This window comes from Equus asinus, chromosome 5, assembly GCF_041296235.1.
Source record: "Equus asinus isolate D_3611 breed Donkey chromosome 5, EquAss-T2T_v2, whole genome shotgun sequence".
NCBI classification, from domain to species: Eukaryota; Metazoa; Chordata; class Mammalia; order Perissodactyla; family Equidae; genus Equus; species Equus asinus.
In genome coordinates this window covers 62,375,704-62,396,264 of record NC_091794.1, presented here as the reverse complement: position 1 = coordinate 62,396,264, position 20,561 = coordinate 62,375,704, and the positions used below count along the sequence as shown (strand labels likewise).

At 35.6% G+C, this 20,561-nt stretch overlaps 1 protein-coding gene across 4 annotated transcripts in view; it reads left to right on the top strand.

Annotated features, from left to right (window-relative positions):
* Nucleotides 1-20,561, top strand: part of LOC139045286 (protein phosphatase 1L-like) — a 359,044-nt gene that overhangs the window by 107,979 nt on the left and 230,504 nt on the right. Inside the window, exon 2 of one of the 4 annotated variants that reach the window (XM_070509702.1) lies at nt 13,121-13,289. The exons of 2 other annotated variants lie outside the window; for them this stretch is intronic. In XM_070509702.1, the coding sequence (XP_070365803.1) occupies nt 13,121-13,186 (66 nt within the window). In that variant the 3' untranslated portion in view covers nt 13,187-13,289. Of the gene's footprint in view, nt 1-6; nt 4,475-13,120; nt 13,290-20,561 lie in introns of those variants that run through there. One more of the 4 variants, XM_070509704.1, reaches the window with a different exon arrangement.

The following is a 20,561-nucleotide window of genomic DNA, read 5'->3' as shown; positions in this document are numbered from 1 at the left end:
CACTAGATTATACAAGTTGAAAGTCGGCGAATTCAAGACCCAACTTTCAACAATGAATAGAACATCCAGACGGAAAAGAAGGACACGGTAGAAATAAATGCCATTAAATACTAAGAACATTTTATTGAAGAGCAGCAGAATACACCTTCTTCTCAAGAGCACACAGAGTATTTTCCAGAAGGGATCACGTTTGAGGTCACAAAACAAATCTTAACAAAATTAAGACGATTGAAATCATACCAAGCATCTGTCTTGAACACAATGGCGTGAGACTAGAAATCAATATCGGGAAGAAACCTGCATCATTCCTGAGAGATGGAAATTAAACAGCAGCCTCTTACACAGACATTAGGTCAAAGAGGAAATCAAGAGAGAAATTAAAAAATAGCTCAAGACAAACAAAAAGAATTAAAAACACACCAAAATTATGGGATGCAGCAAAAATAATACTGAGGGAAGTTTGCAGTGATCAACTTGTAATGTCTTAAAGAAGAAGGACCTCAAATTGACAACCTAAGTGACAACACACAGAACTAGGAAAAGGGAAAACTGAATCCAAAGCTAACAGAAGGATGGAAGTCACAAAGGTGAGAACAGAAGAAAGGAAATAGAGGAGAAAGACAAAAGATCAAAAGGATGAGTCAATTTTTTGAAAAAATAAAATTGACCAACCCTTAGAAGACAGAACGCCTGACAGAAAAAAAGAGAGAACAATCAAGTGAAGTAAATGGGAAGTGAAAGAGGAGGCCTCACAATCGATGCTTCAGCAATAAGATCATAGAGACCCTCCATCCTCTTGCTCACTAACACACTGGGTGACCCAGCAGACTGAGTAAGTTCCTAGCAACAACCTACCCAGTCTCACTCAGGAGGAAACAGACAACTGAACAGACCAGTGACAGATACGGAGGCTAAGTCAGTGATCACAAATCTATCATTTAAAGAAAAAGACCTTTCTGATTTCCACTAGACACACTTAAAACCGGTTACACGCCAAGCCAATCTTTATTTGAGTTATTTACTTAATGCTGAAATACAGCTGATAAAAATATTCATAATGCTCTTTTATGTAGAGAGTTTGAAGGTAAAGTTTCTTGAGAAAACTACAGGTTTTTGTACTTGGTACACAGGGAATGAAATTCTAAAGCACGGAGAATGCGCATTTCTCCACATGGTTAGCGCCCCAGTTTTAGCGAATACCTCTGAGAGATGAGCAAATACAATAAAGTGTATGACTAAAGCATCACACGTCACTCAAGACTCATTCTATATAGCCACCCTATCTGCAAATATTTAGTATGTTATTTCTAATACTTCACAGTATCACTGCCATCGATGATAGTAATACTAAATTTCCCTTTGAAAGCATCCTAACTTTCCAATTTCTTTGACTTTCTAATACTAGAACACTTATACAGGTAAACTGAATATGTTAAAAATGAAATGGAAAACAAGGTAAAATTAAGCTAGCATAACAAAATTATTTGACGTACTTGAATATTTGAAGAAGATAAAGTTAGATAAAATTTATTTGAAAAAGTAAAATGTCAACAATTTTAAAATTAAATAAGGTGTTTGAAAAATGGTTATATGCATTTAAATATAATGTATTTAATATTTATAATTAATTTTATATTTGTATGATTTAGAGATGCTGCAAGTATACGTTTTTACCAAATGAAATGGGTGTATATTAAAATTAATTCCGCATCAAAGCCCAGATCAATGGCAAACGTTGCTAAAAAGAATAAGCTTCTGAGATTAAGAATTAAATCTAAAAGCAGAAAATTTTTATCAAATATAAATTACAATAGTTGTTTTTGTCAGATTTTTTAAAGGAAAATTATTTCTCAGCATTGCCGGATCTCATAGCACGCACAAGATGGCAACATTCTACATAATACCCACTTTCTCCAGAGGGGTGTGGAGAACCACATTAGATTTTGGTCAGCTCTGAAGTGGCTGCCACCAGGTTGTTTGTCCTAATTCTCTAATAGTAAATGAACTTGACAAAGATTTCTCTTTTTTTCCACACTTGGACTTGAAAGATTTCATTGTTTGTGGTCAAGTAGATTGATTCAAATAATCTCACAAAGTAAAAGGGTTCATAGCTCAGGGAAGATGCTTTCCGAACATTTCCTGAATTGAGTTTGGATCGTTATCCTCATTAGATCTTTTACTTCTAGTGTTTCTCATACGCCTGCTGCCTGATTAAAACTCATCCTTACAATATGAATCAAGAAATGTGGCCAAAGAAGGATGTGATTGGTTTTCAAAATAGACAGATAATCTCTGAATTTTTAACTACGAAGACATACCTTTTATTTTACACACATTGAATAATGCACCTTTCCTGATATAAAATGTTAAGGGCACTTTAGAGCAAGTAGCAGATTAGAATCCCCTTGACTGTCAGCGAGTGGTTCCAGCAACATATCGATTATGACTGGTTGTAAAATAAAATTTGTCCCTAGTTTGTGTTATTATTTACAAAGTACAGTATTTGTTTTTTCGTGTGTGAGTAGAGATTTAAACTTACTTTTTGGATATTGTTGAAATCCTCTCTCTCTTTTTCTCTGTATCTCTTTTATTCATTTTAAATCACTTGTAATTCACATATAGATTCCATGATACTTCATGCCTAGATAGTATATTTATGCTCTGAGTTTTTCCAACAATGACTTCATAAATATTTTTAGATATATGATACAGTTTAATTTCACTCGTTGAATTTGGTTGTTATATCTTCTTAGTCACTTTTTGACTCTCAACTTGCTTCAACTTTTTTATTTTGTGCCATCAATTTCTTATGAACGAATGACAGTTGTCTTATAGCTTGTCCTGCTTCTGGATTTACTTAATGATTTCTTCTTAATTCCATTTATTTCCTATAATTTAGAAACAAGGTTTAAGGAATTAATTATATTTAGATTAAATATTTTAGCAAATATACTTCATGATGTATCATATCAGAAACACCATAAGTAGCTGCTTTTTCATTTTCTTTCAACATCATGTACAAGTTTGTGACAAGGCAAAAATTTTTTTCAGCTTTATTGAGATACAATTGCTAAGGTACATCTTAAAAGGTCTCATCCCCAGAAAAAAAATTGTAGCTACATGAAAATGTGCTTTTACTATCATTTTTAAGTAGTGTCTTGTCTTTGAGGAAAGATAATGAAAATGGGCTTCTTTCTTCCCCACATTCAGTAATTCTGTAACATTAGGCTATGTGATAGTCACAAATAAAGGCTTAAAAATGTATTAAATTTTTGCAATTCCTACCTCACTCATGGACTTCATCATGCTTGTTTCATGAGCTTTAACATTTGTGTGACTCAAATATTTCACCAATATCTGAAAGTCAATATACAGCTATTAGCAATAATTTTATCAACAAGCTTTGCTCATGGTATTGGGGTTTTATTCTAATTTGAAATGAAGGTAACCTAAAAGATTTCACAGTTATTAGTCAAGAATATGCTCGATCAGCAATAGCAGTGTGAAAATCAATAAACAGAAACCTCACTGAAAATAGAGTTGAGAGGCCAGAAAGGAGAGCTCTCACATGTATTAACCACTGCAGAGCCCAACAGGAAGAAGACTTCCTCTTCCTGCCCAGTAATAGCCAAGGAGAGACTGTCACAACACAGCCAATGAAAAGCCGCCACGCTTTGATCTCCCAGTCTCCTCCAATGGGCTTTTTGCTTACAATAGCTCTCCCAACTTTCTTTGCCCCTCTATAACAGGGTTTCTCCTCCCCTTGTTGCTCAGGACTTGCATGTGGCTTGCCATAGTTGCAGACTCCAAATTGCAGTTCTTTGCTGATCCCAGGTGAAGCCATTTTGGCTGGAGAAATAATTGGCTGTCTGTTTCCTTAAGGTCAAGACCAGAAACAATGTTGAAGTCACCATGTAATAGAGCCTTCTAAATACTGACACTGAAATCAAATTGTAAATTAAAGCTCTTGTTTAGTTTATCCCTAACATGTGAATGCGTATACAAATGCAAAAATGAGCAGTTTCTTATAGAAAAATGAAATCTAAAATAAAAGTCTCTCTATATCTTGAATCTAACTTACAATTCCCACTGTGTCATTCTATATCGGTCAAATGTTGCCAAAATAATATTGTGAAACAAACTACCCCAAAATTCTGGATCCTGAAATGGGAATCATTCATTTTCATCTGTGCGTTTGTACGTAAGTTTATTTAGGGTGGGCTCATCTGGGCTTAGCTCCAAGCTGGAGATTGCCAGTTTCTTTCATCTGTCTCCCATACTCTATGTATCAGCAGGCTAGCAGAGGCATCTTCTTCTTCTTCTTCTTCTTTTATTTTTTGAGGAAGATTAGCCCTGAGCTAACATCTACCGCCAAACCTCCTCTTTTTGCTAGGAAGATTGGCCCTGAACTAACACCTTTGCCCATCTTCCTCTACTTTATATGTGGGATGCCTGCCACAGCATGATTTGAGAAGTGTGTGTAGGTCCACACCCAGGATCGGAACAGGCAAACCGTGGGCCTCTGAAGTGGAGCACGCGAAGTTAACTGCTATGCCACTGGATGGGCCCCAGAGACATCTTCTCACTGTGGCAATACAAGAACCACATGAAGGGAAGTCCAACTGTGCAAGTCCATTTTAAGCCTCAATTTGCACAATGTCTGCTAGCATCCTTTGAATCAGGGAACCACATGCCCCAGTCCAAAGACAAAGGTTAGAGAATAACCTCTGCCTCTAAAGGGAGAAAATGCAGGGTTATGTGACCAACTGCCTGGATACAGAAAGGAAAGAAGCATTTGTTCCAATTACTCAATTTAGTACACTTCTGATGTATTGTCCACTCTGGACTCATCAAATGTAAGAAGTATTTCCTGAACTTTCTATAAGCTTTCATGCTTTGGGCATTTAATTTCACTTGCCAATGACTTTTCCTAAATTTGTACTCTTTCCCTCTGTGTCTCCCTCTGTATCTGTCTCTCCCTCTTTCTTAGCCTATGAAAACAACATGAAGTGTCTATTCTCAGTGAGTTATTTTTCAAAACATCTAAATTTTTTGGTCTGTGACAGAGAGCAAAGAGAACAGAAAAAATGTGAAAGTCGGTGAGATATTTCGGGGGAAACCTAAACTAACGAGGAGGAAGAGTAGACAAAACAACCTTGGTTACCTGTCCCCCTTAGCGAACAAGTGTGAGGAATGTGCCCGTGCAGGGTTTCCTATTGACCGGGTCCCGGCTTCCTTTGCACATGTAGCGCTGTACAGATATCTGCGCTCATGCTCTCCATCAATAGTGTGCACTGTATTGCACTGTAATTACAATGCAATCCACTGCCGGGAACTGCTGAGAGGCTAATTAAGTAATTTCTACAAATTACTTTTAGATGCTTCAAGGAAAGTAGTTTATGGATGTCAATTATAGTATCGAAGTATTTGCTGCTAGTTATTGTCTGAAAAAGATGACTACTCCCATCTTTGTTTAATGTGTTGAATATTGTCCTTAGTTATATAACATGTTGACAATTTTCCCTATTTTCCTTCCTAGAGAAGTAAATAAAGTTTTGTTCAAATTAACTGTGAACATAGAATTTTTCAAACAAATAAATGGAAAATTACCTTAATAGAAATTAATAAAAATAATTAAATAGAAAACAAATCACATGTGATTCTATAGCATCAGAATAATTGTAAAATATCAAAATACTTTATTGAGATGTTAAGGAAACTTCGAGCAGAACTTTGTGTGTCATTAATCATGAAAGACTCTGTTCTTCAAAAGTCGAAGTAATTTTTATTATAATCTTGCTAAGAGAATTCTTTCTGTAAAAACATTTCAACGATGCAATAAATAGACAAAGAATAAATCTATAGAGCTATGCACAGCTAGATACGTGGATAATCCACAGCTTCCTGGATGTGGGAGTAGTTCTACAACTTCATCATTCAGCATTAAAAAAGGAGTATTTTTTAAATATATTTTACAAAACAAAGATACGTGTATGCATCACTTAAAGCGATTAGAAATCTACCAATCTTTTTATTATAGTGGGGGATTCTGTAAACATTTCATAATACTGTAATGAAACGGAAAATGAAAATGACTATGAAAAGTAAGCCAGACGAATTATCACAAAAGGAGGAAAGTCCGCACTATTTCTAAAATAACATTACCCCTTTTCATTTAGAAAATAGTAGGGAATGTCTTCATTAAAACAATTAGTAACTTTGAATTTGGGCACGTTTAAAGAAAATTTCCAAGTATTTCAATATTAAGGAATATAATGTATGCAGAATATTCATGTGTGAATTGTGAACAGAAAAAAATCAGCATATAGAAAAAGGACATTTTGTCCTAGACTTATAGTCTCTTTTATTATATGATATTTATATATTTCTGCTTGTATTTTTCTATTGACACTTCTGCCTAGACTTATCTAGACTTACTTTTAACAGTTTCAAGCTGAATATACCTACACTTATAAGTATGATAAAAATGATGTGATAATGTTTCTCATACACTTTAATGCAAAAAGCTTAATTATATTTCACATTATATCTTAAATATATTGACAGGCCAAAAATACAAAAAAAATGTGTTTTCATGACATATTTTGCATCTCATATCTTAAAACATTTTAACTTACATGGATGAATATGAATAAACATCAATTGAAATATTAATTTTATGTACCAAATTCAACTAATTATCACTCTCAGAAGAAGGCGATCTTTCTTTTGCTTTCTTTTTATTGAGGAAGATTCACTCTGAGTTAACATCTGTGCCAATCTTCCTGTATTTTGTGTGTGGGTTGCTGCCACAGCATGGCTGCTGATGAGTGGTGTAGGTCTGTGCCCGGGAATAGAACCCAGGCCACTGAAGCGGAGTGTGCCAAACTCAACCTCCAGGCGGTGGGGCCAGCCCCTAACTCTTTTTTAAGATTGTAAAAATTGTAAGGGAAAACAAACTTTAGAATACACATACACACACACACACGTATTCACAAAATAGTTCATTTAATAAACATTTACGAATTATTAATTAATAAATGAATGGAATAGTTAATAGATTAAAAATTCTCAGAGTTCTCGAATTATAGCCATTTAAATCAGCATAGCCATAGATGTATTTGGAAAAATTAGCTATACCGTTTTTATGATTATACAAATTTAATTAGCACAACTTGCTCATTAAAAAGGTTATCCATAGCATCAGACTTCAGATTCCCCTAAATTGCTATTGTTATTGGCAAATGAAATTAATAAAATAATATAGGGCAAATAAGAAACCTAGATGTTGTTTCTCTCACTGAATTTAATAGACACTGGCAAGTGACCCTAACCTCCAGGCAAATCCCTTACCCTCTCTGCACCTCAGATCCCGCCACTGTAAAATGAGTGGCTGCGCTGAATGAACACCACATTCACTTCGTTCTCTGAGATTTCCTGCACCTCTGAAAAAGACTTCTGAATAGTAGGATGTAAAAACTCTGATGACCTGCTAAACCTTACATTTCTATTTTGTAATATGTTCATTTCCTAAAAATTTGAAACTTTATTTGTACATTTCCATTATGTTTATTTATGGACTTTTCACTAACGGAATTTTGAGCATATATATCTTCCTAGAGCTTAAAACATTTCTCTCAACTTCACCTTCATCTGACTCACTTTTGCAAATAATTAAATGTCTCAAGGTGTCAAAACTAATTTGTTCACAGTAAGATGTAGCTTGGTTGTTCAGGGTTCTGAAAAGGGAAAGGCTAAAAGGGTTGGCAAATGGATTGCACTGTGAAAAAGGAAGAAACTATGCCCTTAAATTGTATATCTTTAAAACTTTCTTGAAAAAAATAGATCACCTCGTTTGTACTTTCCTATGCTGTGTTATAGCTATGAGAATACACAAGTTGTAAGAGCGTTATCCTAGGAAAATAACATGTACGCTTTTTACGTTTTCTGTTACAGTTTTGATCCTTTAGCTTATAGTTGATTAAAAACAAAGTAAGAGAGAATATTTTAACTAAGAATTTGCCCCATTAAATTTCTTAGTCTTGGAATTACACAATTGTCATTATATTAAATGCTGAGAAGCAAATAATATATAGTCTATGCAAAAACAAAAGCAAACAACACTTATAGACATACCTGAATGTGGATATAGGTCCCTAACCATTAAAAAAAAATCACTGGCTTTGGCTTCCAAGAGGTGAAGTAAATCTTGAAAATTGGAAACTAATTCCACTTTACTGTTCTGAAGTTTTCATATCTTAAATCCATGTTTCTAAAATCTATTTCACATGTATTAATTAACTGAAGTTCAGTGTTTATTCTATTTCTTAACTATACCTAATATCACTTTCTTATTTTATTTATATACTAAAATAGTACATTTTTGCTTCAGATTATTGAATGAATTGGACTTTATTAAACCAATTTAATTCTGATGTTTCCTTCTAATCATATTAATATGGACATCCTATTGCTTTTCACTAGTCAAAGTAGAATATCACTACTTTGATCCTTAGACTCAATACACCTATATACAATTAATCTTATGAAGACAGAATTTTTAAGGAGTACTATTTACTTTTTTTTTTCTGCTTTATCTCTCCAAACCCCCCTGTACATAGTTGTATATCTTAGTTGTAGGTCCTTCTCGTTGTGGGATGTGGGACGCCGCCTCAAAGTGGCCTGACGAGTGGAGCCATGTCCGCACCCAGGATCCGAACCCTGGGCCGCTGCAGCGGAGCGCACAAACTTAACCACTCGGCGACGGAGCCGGCCCAGTATGATTTACTTTTGACCGATCTGAGCGTAGAAGTTTGGTACATTAGAGTCAGAGCTTTCTATCCCTTTCAAGTTTCAAAACATAGGATCCCAACACTCAGAGCTACATTAATATTACAAATAGATTGATGATAATAAATTAAGCTACACAATGAGAAGTAGGATTCTAAATATGTCTACTTATTGAGTATTTTAAACAAGCCAGGCACTGTGTTAATTATGTTATAGATATAATTTTTAATTCTCACAAGCCTTCAAGTTAGGTATTTTTCTTCTCTTCCTTTTTCAGTGAAAGTAATTAACTCACCCAAAATCACACAACTGAAGGTTGACCCAGTATTAGAAGTCATGATTTCTCCAACTCCAAGGCATTTTTTGACTTCTTGATTCTACACACTAATACGTGACAACTATAAATAAAAGAATCGTGTCTCCTGCTTTGCTCAAGTGAGCCCGTCTTTCCTCCTGTTGTCTTAGAAAAATAAATATAGAGCTTTCTTCATTATCGGAAAAATCCTGGCTTGGATGAAAAATTATATGGTGTCCCTAAATATAGAAATTATATAAGGGATTTTTACTTTAATATCTAATCAACAAGGCATTTGTGAAAATCATTAATTAGCTCAGTATAATCTGTATTCCAGTAAAGTCTAGCTCCTTTTCTGCGGTTCCTCAGCTGCTGTTTTCTCATTACGACTGTGCAAAGTGCCAGTCTGTTGTGTCAGGAAACTTATTACTGAAATTGTGGTTGTTTATTACGTTGTTCAGTGCATAGTTCTTTAAGCGGCAAATTGTCCTTTGATTTCTGAAGAAGGCTTTGCCAATTCCAGTCTGCCTGTTCTTGGAATTGAAGAGTCGGGGTAAAATTTAGTTCTGTTTAATCAAGCAACGAGTTCTATGGTTGAGCCCATATGGGTTTTTGTTTGTTTGGATTCTCTATGTAGATACACCTGGGTCAAAGTTCAACATGTTGGCAGGGTAGGAGGTGTATTTTAAATTTTTCCTGGCAATGTCAGTTGAAAAATGGATCTCTCCTCTAGTAGTGCCATAAGATCCTGAAAAACGCCACTAACCCTCACCTGGCCACAGCAGTTAGGGAGCAATTCTGACTAATGACGTGGTCACCTGCTTAGAGCAGGTTATTACACATAAACATCCGTTTCTCGAAGAAGCATCGTGGACCTCTGGCCTTGAATAAAATTTGTAACTCCACATTTCTTTTTAAACTACTTAAGATCTACAATTTCTCTAACTAATGGAAAAAGCAGAATGTAGAGTATGAAGAATAGGTTGTGAGTCATATAGATGCGATTGTTAATCCATGTCCTGCCACTTATTAGGGTGTGACCTCAGATAAATCTCTTAAACACCTTCAGCCTCCAGGTTCTTATCATCATATAAAGATCTGAGTGCATAATACACTATGCTGTCCAAGGAAGAGGTGATTTATAGCTCAGACAAAGCGTTTATCTCAGGGCCTGGAGCCTAGTACTCGCTCAGTAAAATAGAGCTACTATGGTATGATTGTTACATTGCACACTCAGTTTTAAACATCAAGTTTGCAACTACCCAGAGACACAAAATTGTGAAAATCACAACGTAACTTCCACAGTCTAGATAGATGGACTGTAATGCAGAGTGAAAATACAAACTCAACTATTTTAATTGTAGATGTGAGAACATTTTATAACATTTGAATTCATCCTTAGTATTTATTATCTTCTACTGGTTTCCATACAAAACTATTTTCCTCATTTTCTTAAAAATAGACTCAAATAAATTTTAGGTAAATTAATGCCTTAAACAAAAATCAAGGTATCTGCCTTCTAGTTCCTAGACTGACAATGTGTTCTTTGGGGAAAAAATATCGAATTGATAATTCTTATTCATAAGGAGGAAATGTGTAAAATAATCTGTCCACAACGATAAAGATAAGATTTCTGTTAACTCTTGGAGGAGATGGATTCGTGGCTGCTGAGTTTAATACCTTATGGGGAAAATAGCTGTTAATATTCAGCAACTCTTAGGAATATGCGTTTCTTCCCTAAAATGAAATAAATATGATGGAATATTTACAACAGATAAAAATCAATAACATTTCACCCATGTTATTTCAGAACTAATATGACTCTATGGAAGATCTTCATTCCATAATTTCTTATGTTATAGAAACTTTTTAAAGACTCCTTCACTATATTTTTTTCTCAGTGGTATATTATTTCATGGTGAATACCATTCTAATAATAGTAGTTAAAATTTATGATCCCCATATCAATAATATGATTATGTTTCCAAAGACACAGAGTTTCTTACATGTTTGACAAATAAGTTTTAAAATTTTACTTAATAATTTTGATCTGAGTAAATCATTTTGAAACTTAATACTCATTTTGTAATCTTCACCGTGTCCATGGTGACTTCACAGCAGGCCAAGCCCTTTTTCTAAATGCAGTTAAGCTTGTATCCTTAGCAGATCAAGTACAAATACTTCCACTCTGTTCTCTTAACTTTTAACCCACTATTTTTCAACTCCAACTTAAAATTCTCATTTTTCCCTCCTATTTTTTCCAGATAAAAGTGGCCTTCTATATCTAATAGAACAAAGGTTTATCTCAGTTCAGGGAAAATAGTTATTCTAATTGCAAGTGCCATAGAATATGTTTTCTGTAAAAGATGAGATTTGGCTACATACACTCACAAATTAGTTCATCATCCTTTTTTGATCTCTCTAATTTATACCAGGTAGTTCAGCTTCTGATTGCTTGCTAATATTCAGGGACACTGAGCATTAATAAGAAACCATATCCTTTAATTTGCATGAAAACATAGATTCCTATAGAAAGAACAGGAACCTGATTTACATTGCTATTCAGGAAGCTTTGGAAATTATCACGTGTGAAGATGTGTTGAAGAGTTAGGCGTGCACTAAAAGAAACACCTAAACATTACTGTGGGACTTTGCCTTTCCAGCCTCAAACCTTGAACTCCATATCATTGGTTGTGTTCTCTGATGAAGCAAGAATGTGTTTGAAATCAAGAACCACTTTCCTGGGGGCAGCAGAGCTACTTCAGGACCCATGACCGCCTGTGCAAGTAGATTATTAGAAGAGGAAGAAATTCAGATAGACAAAGAGAAATATCAGACAGCATTGGTTAAGAGACAATTAGCAGCAGCATCAGCAGCAATCCATGAAGAGAAAAATAATAGTAATGTAAAAGAGTAGTATGAGTCCCCTCCACGTTCCTCCATAAAGATCCTTGTTTTCTGAGAGTAATAGAAACGATACTACGGTGGAAGATATTGGATTTGCATGGTAAAGAAACAGGACTACTTCTTTGGGAAAATGTCTGTGTGTACCCTCTGCCCATTTTTTGATCAGTTTGTTTCTTTTTTTGTCATTGAGTGGTATGAGTTCTTTGTATATTTTGGAAATCAACCCCTTGATTTGCAAATATATTCTCCTGGTTGGTGGGCTGTCTTTTCATTTTGTTCATGGTTTCTTTTGCTTGCAGAAGGTTTTTAGTCTGACATAGTCCCATTTGTTTATTTTCTCTTTTATTTCCCAGGTCTGAGTAGACACGGTATTCAAAAAGATGCTGCTAAGACTGATGTCAAACAGTGTACTGCCTATATTTTCTTCTAGGAGTTTTATGGTTTCAGATCTTACATTGAAGTCTTTAATCCATTTTGAGTTAATTTTTGTGTATGGTGTAAGATAATGGTCTACTTTCATTCTTTTGCATGGGACTGTCCAGTTTTCCCAACACCGTTTATTGAAGAGACTTTCCTTTCTCTATTGTATGTTCTCAGCTCCTTTGTCAAAGATTAGCTGCCCATAGATGTGTGGTTTTATTTCTGGGCTTTCAAATCTATTCTATTGATCTATGTGTCTGTTTTTGTGCCAGCACCATGCTGTTTTGATTACTATAGCTTTGCAGTATTCTTTGAAGTCAGGGATTGTGATGCCTCCACTTTGGTTCTGACTGTGATTGCATTGAATCTGTAGATTGCTTTCACTAATATGGACTTTTTTTTTGGAGTAAGATTAGCTCTGAGCTAATGTCTGCTGCCAATCCTCCTCTTTTTGCTGAGGAAGACCAGCCCTGAGCTAAGATCCGTGCCCACCTTCCTCGACTTTATATGTGAGATGCCTAACACAGTATGGCCAAGCAGTGCCATGTCCATACCCGGGATCCCAACCGGCAAACCCTGGGCTGCCAAAGCAGAACATGTGCACTTAACCACTGCACCCCCTGGCCAGCCCCTGAGCATTGAAACTATGTGTATTCTTCCAATCCATAACATTGAATATCTTTCCATTTCTTTATTTCTGCTCCAAAGGATATGAACAGACATTTTTCCAAAGAAGATATCCAGATGGCCAACAGACACATGAAAAAATGTTGAACATCACTAATTATTGGGGAAATGAAAATCAAAACTATGAGATATCACCTTACGCTGATCAGAACGGCTATAATTACCAAAACAAAATGTAAAAAATCTTGGAGAGGATGCGGAGCAAAAGGAATACTCATATACTCCTGGTCGGAATGCAAACTGGTGTAGCCACTATGGAAAACAGTATGAAGAATTCTCAAAAAGTTAAAAATAGAATACCAAACAACCTACCTATCCCGCTACAGGATGTTTATCCAAAGAACTTGAAGTCAACAATTCAAAGAGGTTTATAAATCCCTATGTTCACTGCAGCATTATTCACAATAGCCAAGACATGGAAGCAAGCCACACAGAGAAAAACCAATACTGCATGATTTCCCTCGCATGTGGAAGACAAACAAACATATGGACAAAGAGAACACATCAGTGGTTACCAGAGGAGAAGGGTTGGAGGGCTGGAAAAAACGGGTAAACAGGCACATATGTATAGTGACAGATAAAAACTAGACTATTAGTGGTGAGCATGATGCAGTCTATACAGAAACTGATAAGCAATAATGTACCATGAAATTACACAATGTTATAACCCCCACTATGACCTCAATAAAATAATTGAAAAGAAACAAAAGAGTGCTGATGTTCAGAGAAGTGTCTTTATGTGTATCTACTCACCAGCAAGTGAAGTATTCCTTCACTTCCAAGTTTTAATTCTAACTTAATTTAAAGTACTAACAATTTCTATTAGCAAACAAAGGGTTCTTCCATTTATTAAATTCTGAATATGTGCTATGAATTCTTTGGTGAATTTATGGCTAAATTTTTATTTTTATCGTTATACCAATCTAAAGGCAATTAAAATTGCTATCACTCCCTCAGAGGAGGAACTAACTCTTTTCTCGTGTCACACAATCCTTGAGATGTAGAGCCAGGATTAATTGTTGCGGATGAGATACTAAAGCACAGGTTTCCACGATCCCATGGAAGAAATATTCCCATGATATTCCTTTTGTTGTTAAAAAAAAGATATCAAATGTAAAAATGTAAATAGGCTTACATAATTTAAATATCATATTAAAATGTACAATTTGTCTCTAAATAGAAAATATTTTTCTGGGGCAATTTAAACCAGAAAAGGAGAACAGGAGGAAATAAAGGCAATGGTGAAAGATAGCTCTCACCGGCTTTTAACATTCATTTTTATTAATTTAATCCTGAATGTGTACATAGGGTATTCTAGATAAGAGACAGATTTCTCATGAAATGCCTCCCAGTAAGTAATATGTCTGTTGGTGCCCGTTGCCCTAGTCCTTACCCCTAGAGCAACCTGATGAGAGCCAGGTCAGTTATCCTAATGAGTAGCTGGACACTTCATAGGCAAGATATGGGGGAAAATGACACACTTCTGCTTATAAAGGGGAAGGGGGCAGTTGTTCCCTCCTGAAATATAATGGGCCTGAATCCTAACCGAACCCTTTGGCATGTAAATAATCTCTCCGGGAGTCAGACAGCCTCATGGTTTTGGCTTTTACCAACTAGAGGTGTCTCCAACCCTTGCGTCTTATTTCTCCTTGAAACGACAGTCCCTAGGGAGATGTCTCAGTGGTCCACCCTGACTAACTTAGGTGCCCATCTTAGGGTGTAACCATTTGGCTTTGGGAGATAGAACTTTTAAACAAATGGATATGGATTTAATCCTTATAGTACATGGATGTTTCTTAGAGAAGTGAAAGCAAATGTTCTCCCATTTTACAGCGCGTGTTTCTGTGGCTCAGGAGACTAGGCCTTTTACAGGAGCACAGAGAATTTGCCAGCAGCAGCAGAACTGTTTTTGGAAATGAGCAAGTGGCAAAGTGTTGAGAAGGGAAAAGATCTTTTGAAGACCTGTGGTAAAGCATTGTTGGCTATATGATTTGGGGAAACTTTATAACTGGCACGACATTCTCCTCTACTCTTAACAATTGTTGGAAAATTTTCTCTTGTAAACTAAGCAAGATCAGGCTTAGGTTAATTTACTCAGGTGGAGAAGCATGCTTTCTCTTGTTCACTGTACAATGTGTGAGAAAGTAGAGCGGCCCTCTCCTCTTTTCCCCTTAGTGGGCCAATGAAAATGCCCCAGTGCATCCCCAGTTTATGAGTACTCAAGGCTACTAATTCTCAGTCTGCCAAACATTCATCACATATCTAAAATGCATGAAGTGTGTGAGGTTCCAATTTTTGAAGGTATCTGAATAATTAAAGTTTCATTATTCCAAAGATCATATAGTGAAATGTGTTGATAGGTTAACAGATTACTTAGGAATAAAGTGCCAAAGGCACTGTCACGATGTTCTCTTCTGAAGGCCATGCCCACAGCCAGCTCTGTGCCACAACACCGTCTAAATCGCTATACTGGGATGGGTTTAGGTACCTACCACATCATAGGTCAAGAGTGCTAACCACTGACTCGTGGATCTGAAGCTTCTTATTACAAAGCTAATGCATTGTACAGATTGCATCATGCCGCATGGGTCTAAGAAAAAGCACAGTGCTTATTGTTTTGCTCAAGATTTTGTGGAAAATCGTAATGCTGGATTTTGTCCAAACTTTAATTCTTTGTGAATCTTCTTTCCGTAAAATTGTCCACTTTGTAAAATGAATCTAGAATCTGAAATACAGGGCCTTAATATCATTGTCTTTGAACTTCCTTTTCTCAGCATTATCCTTGCAATTAGAGAAAAAAATGATTATTTTATTGACAACCTCTAATAAAGCTCCTTTTATTGCCCCTTTTTTTCTGCGCAAAATACTGCCTGCATTTTATCTGCCCCAGCACTATAAAGTATTCTGCAGGGTCATTTCTCATTCTTCATAAACCGGCAGCATGCCCCAAATCAACAGTGACTGGAGTTGCTTGTCTCTAGGTCAGTTTGCTCAAACAGTTAGAACTTGTTTGTCATAAATCAGTTGAGTCCACACGCAGAGATTGATATTAATGCTTTGTTAAGAGATTTTCAGTATGGTTATTTTATACATTGCTGGTTTTGTTTGCAAAATTTAACCAGTGAAAATTGCTCCTCAAGACTCAGAAGCAGGCAACGCCACAAAGTTTACTGTCCTAAGTGGAAGTAATTGCACTCAAATTGACCCAACCTGGAATAGGAAAACATTTAGTTACAGTAACGTTCCTTTCCCTTCTCCTCCCACATGATGATCAAGGCCTTGATGCTTACCACATCAAAAATATTAAGGAAAGGCCTGTGATCTTTTCTATTGGTGTCATCCATTTTCCTTGTGCCAAGCTCAGAGCTTAGTCATGCAGATATTTGTCATATCTTCCAAGGTCAACTCACATTGTGTTCTGTCTCCAGGTCTCATGCAGCCTGTAAGAGATTTTCCATTTCTCATGGTCTTTGTTTGAACTTCTCAGTGACATTCCACACTGGCATCTCTACATTGGTTTGTTCCGAGGGCTTACATACTCATTTTGCAGAGAAGTGTCCCCTCTGCTTGAGCACAATATTAAGAAAATATTGTGAAAGTTTCTCACAATATTTTCTTAATATTTCAACAGGCGTAATGGTAAAAATACAACATTCAAAATGGTTGAAATCCAGATACAGTAGTGTTTACAAGGTAAAATAAAGCCATATATGATAATATTGGAGAAGACAAATGTCATAAAATCAATGGTCTGACATTCCTGGTTAAAACACTTTAAAAAGGGGGGGGGAAATTATACAAAAGGTAAACAAATAAAAGAAACTAATAAAGAACAGGAATCAATGGAATAGAAAATAGAAAAACAATGAAGAAAATTAATAAAATGAAAAACTGATTATTTAAAAATATCAATAAGAGGGATGAACTTCTAATTAGGCTAATACAAATATGAGCAAAGGCAAAAATTAATAGTATGGAGAATGGAGGAGGGAACTTCCATAGTTATTAAGACATTAAAAAGATAATAAAGAGATGGTATTAAATTTTATGCCAGAAAATTTGACTACTTGGATGAAATATGCAAACTATTTGAAAGATACAAATGACCCATGAAGAAATAGAAAATCTGAATATCTCTATATGCATGAAAAATAATAAAAAATTTTTTGTTGAGTAAGCAACTTCCCACAAAGAAACTTCTAACGTCTGAAGAAAGACAAATATAATTCTTAAACAGACTCAGAAAATAAACTTGCCTTGTTAGAAACATTAAGAAGTTCTTCAGAAAGAAGGAAAATGCTGTGAGTCAGAAAATGGGTCTTTCAATAGACGAACGGATGAAAAAACTGCGGTACATGCACACACTGGGATATTTTCATAGAAAAAAATAAATGAGCTATCAAGCCACAAAAAACACCATGGAGGAACTTTAAATTTATATTTCGCAGGGTAAGAAGTCGGACTGAAAAGTCTACATATTATATCACTCCACTTAAATGGCATTTTGGAAAAGGCAAAACTACAGAGACATTAAAAAGATCCGTGGTTGCCAGTGGTTTTGGGGAGAGGGGAGGAGGGATGAATATGTGGAAAACAAGGACTTTTAGGGCAGAAAAATTACTCTGCACACTATTGTAATCGTGGATACACAATATTATGCATTTGTCAAAATCCATACAACCGTACAGCACAAAGCATGAATCCTAACAAAATTAATTTTAGTTACTGATAAAGTGTCAATATTGGTTGTTCTTCACTTGTAACAAATGCACCATACTGAAAGAAAATGTTAATCACACGGGAAACTGTGGGTTTGGGAAGGAAGTACACGGGGACTCTCTGTACCATCCACTCTCATTTTAAATCTTTACAAAAGTAACTGACCAAGTTAATATGGAGGAAAAGAACTATCTTGACCTCCTTTACGCAATATCAGGTCAAATCAGTCGTTGATAAACTTTGTTTTAGCCTGGTTAAAACAGAGTAGTACAGCTTGAAAAAATTGTGTGTTATTCCAGGGACGCAAGGTTTGTTTAATATATGAAAATTAATGCACTTCACTATATTAAAATAATATATAAGAAAAGACATGATCATTTTAATAGAGGCAAAGAAACCATGTGAAAAAACTTTTAAAAATTCATGGAAAACCTCTCAGCAAACTAAGAAGAGAAAGACAAATGCTCAGTGGTGAAAAAATAATAATAATGATTTCTACCTAAAATCTTAAACAATGCAAGTCTATACTTGTCACCATTCCTTTTCAACTTTGACCAGATATCAGTGTAAAAAGATGAGAAAGAAGAAACGGAACATAAAATTCGAAAGGAACAAGTCGAACTCTGTTTTTCTAGAGATGATGTGATCATCTATATAGATAATCCAAAGGAATCCAAACAATGAATACTAGAAACAATAAGTAATTTTATTAAGTAGCAAGACACAAAGTTAATACACAAAAGTCAAATTTACTGCTATACCTCTCAATGGGCAGGTAGAAAATAAAATAAAAAGTAACATCATTTACAAAAGCATAAAATTAAAATTCTAGGAGTAATTTAATTGGCAATTTATAAGATGTGTCCACTGGAAGTTAAAAGGAAAAGACTCAGAGAAATTAAAGATAGAGTAAAGAAATAAATATACAATTCTATCAACTGGAATACTTGACATAAAGATGGCAATTCTTCCCTGAGTTCATCTATAGATTAAATGTAAGCCTAATTGAAATGGAAATTCTGGCAGGATCTTTAAAATATATAAGAAACTGAATCTAAAACATATTTGCTAAGTCAGAGGTCCTAGAATATACAAAATGATTCGATTAAAGGAAAATACTTGAGGACATATATTTCCTGTGTTTAATAGTTACTATTAAGCTATATGGAACAAAACAGTGTGCTGCTGGCATATGGATTCATGGATGAAGGAGTTGAACAAGCTAGAAAGTCTGGAAATACATCCCCTCTTACGTGATAAATTGGCATTCTACAAAGATACTAAGATTTGTATGATAAAATGAAAATGACTGTTAATATCAAATATCTGGCAGTTTTTATAATGTTAAACAAACACCAGATGACCCCACAATCCCACTCTAGGTATTTAACCTAGTGAAATGAAAACCTACGTCCACACAAAATCTGTTCGCAAATGTTTATACCAGTGTTTTCTCACAGTTGCCCCAAACTGGAAACAACCCAAATGTCCTTCAACCAGTAAGTAGATAAAGAAACGATGGTGCAGTCGTACCATTGGATACCATGCAACATTAAGAAGGAACCAACTGTTAATGCTCACAAATACTTGGATGAATCTCAAAGGTAATAAGCAAAGTGAAAGAAGCCAGACTCAGAAAGCTGCACACCATGTGAATCTGTTTATGTGGAAACAGAGAAGGCAAAACTACAGGATGGAGAAGAGACCAGTAACTTCAGGGTTAGAGATGGGGAAGGCATTTGACTATAAAGAGCAGCTCAATGACATTCTGGAAGACGACAAACTGTTCTGTATCTTGAGTGTGGTGGTAGTTTACACAATCATATGCATTTGTCAATTCTCACAGGGCTGTGCCTCTCAAGAGAGTGAATTTCACTTTAGGTAAATTACAGATAATTTTTTACAAGCAAAGAGTAATGCACATTTCTGCCTATTTTCTTTCTTGGTGTGTCTTCTTTGCACCTTCCTCCCCAGTTTCTGTTGTCAAGAGAAGGCAAAGGTAATATATACGATTGTAACCTGTGGTGTCTTGCCATGAGAAAACATGTCATATACAAACTGGAACTAGGCAGCATTAAGGTTCTTTCCAAAATGATGGGCAGGGTTTAGGTCAAACAAGATTTAGCAATGAAGAGATCCATTACTGCCTCTAGGCCTGAAAGAACAAAGGAGGGAGCAGTCTCCGGACTTGGAAAGAAAGTCATCTGGTGAGGGCTGCCTGGGGCCCTCAGTCCAGGGAAGCACCCTACCTGCAGTGCCCAGCCCAGGGACCAGAGGGAAGAAATATCCTGAGGGCCCTCTTCTTCCTGCAGGTGGCTGACGCTTGCAAAACTTAACCAGAAACTGTGAAGCAAGAGTTCCCACCAGTGCGGTCCAAGCAGGTCAGCCTCACTGGGCACAGAGCCAGGCAGAAAATGGGGACATATATCTGGATGGGAAAATGGAGGCCATCCAGCAAAACCATAGCATTTCCAATAAGGAACTGAAGGAATAGAATCCATATTATTAAAAAAAAAAAAAAAAAAGCTGAAACACCTACTGTTAGTTGTCCCATCTTTTGTAGCTCCTAATAAGCTCCTGTTATTTCAGGATTACATATTCACACTAGCCTTTGTATTACTAGGAAATCGTGTGTAACGATGCATACTACAACATTATTTTTCAAATAAAAGTGAAATTTTGTAAATATATACTAAAATGATCAAATATAGATAAATTATCTAACTTTTTTTTTGCTGAAAGC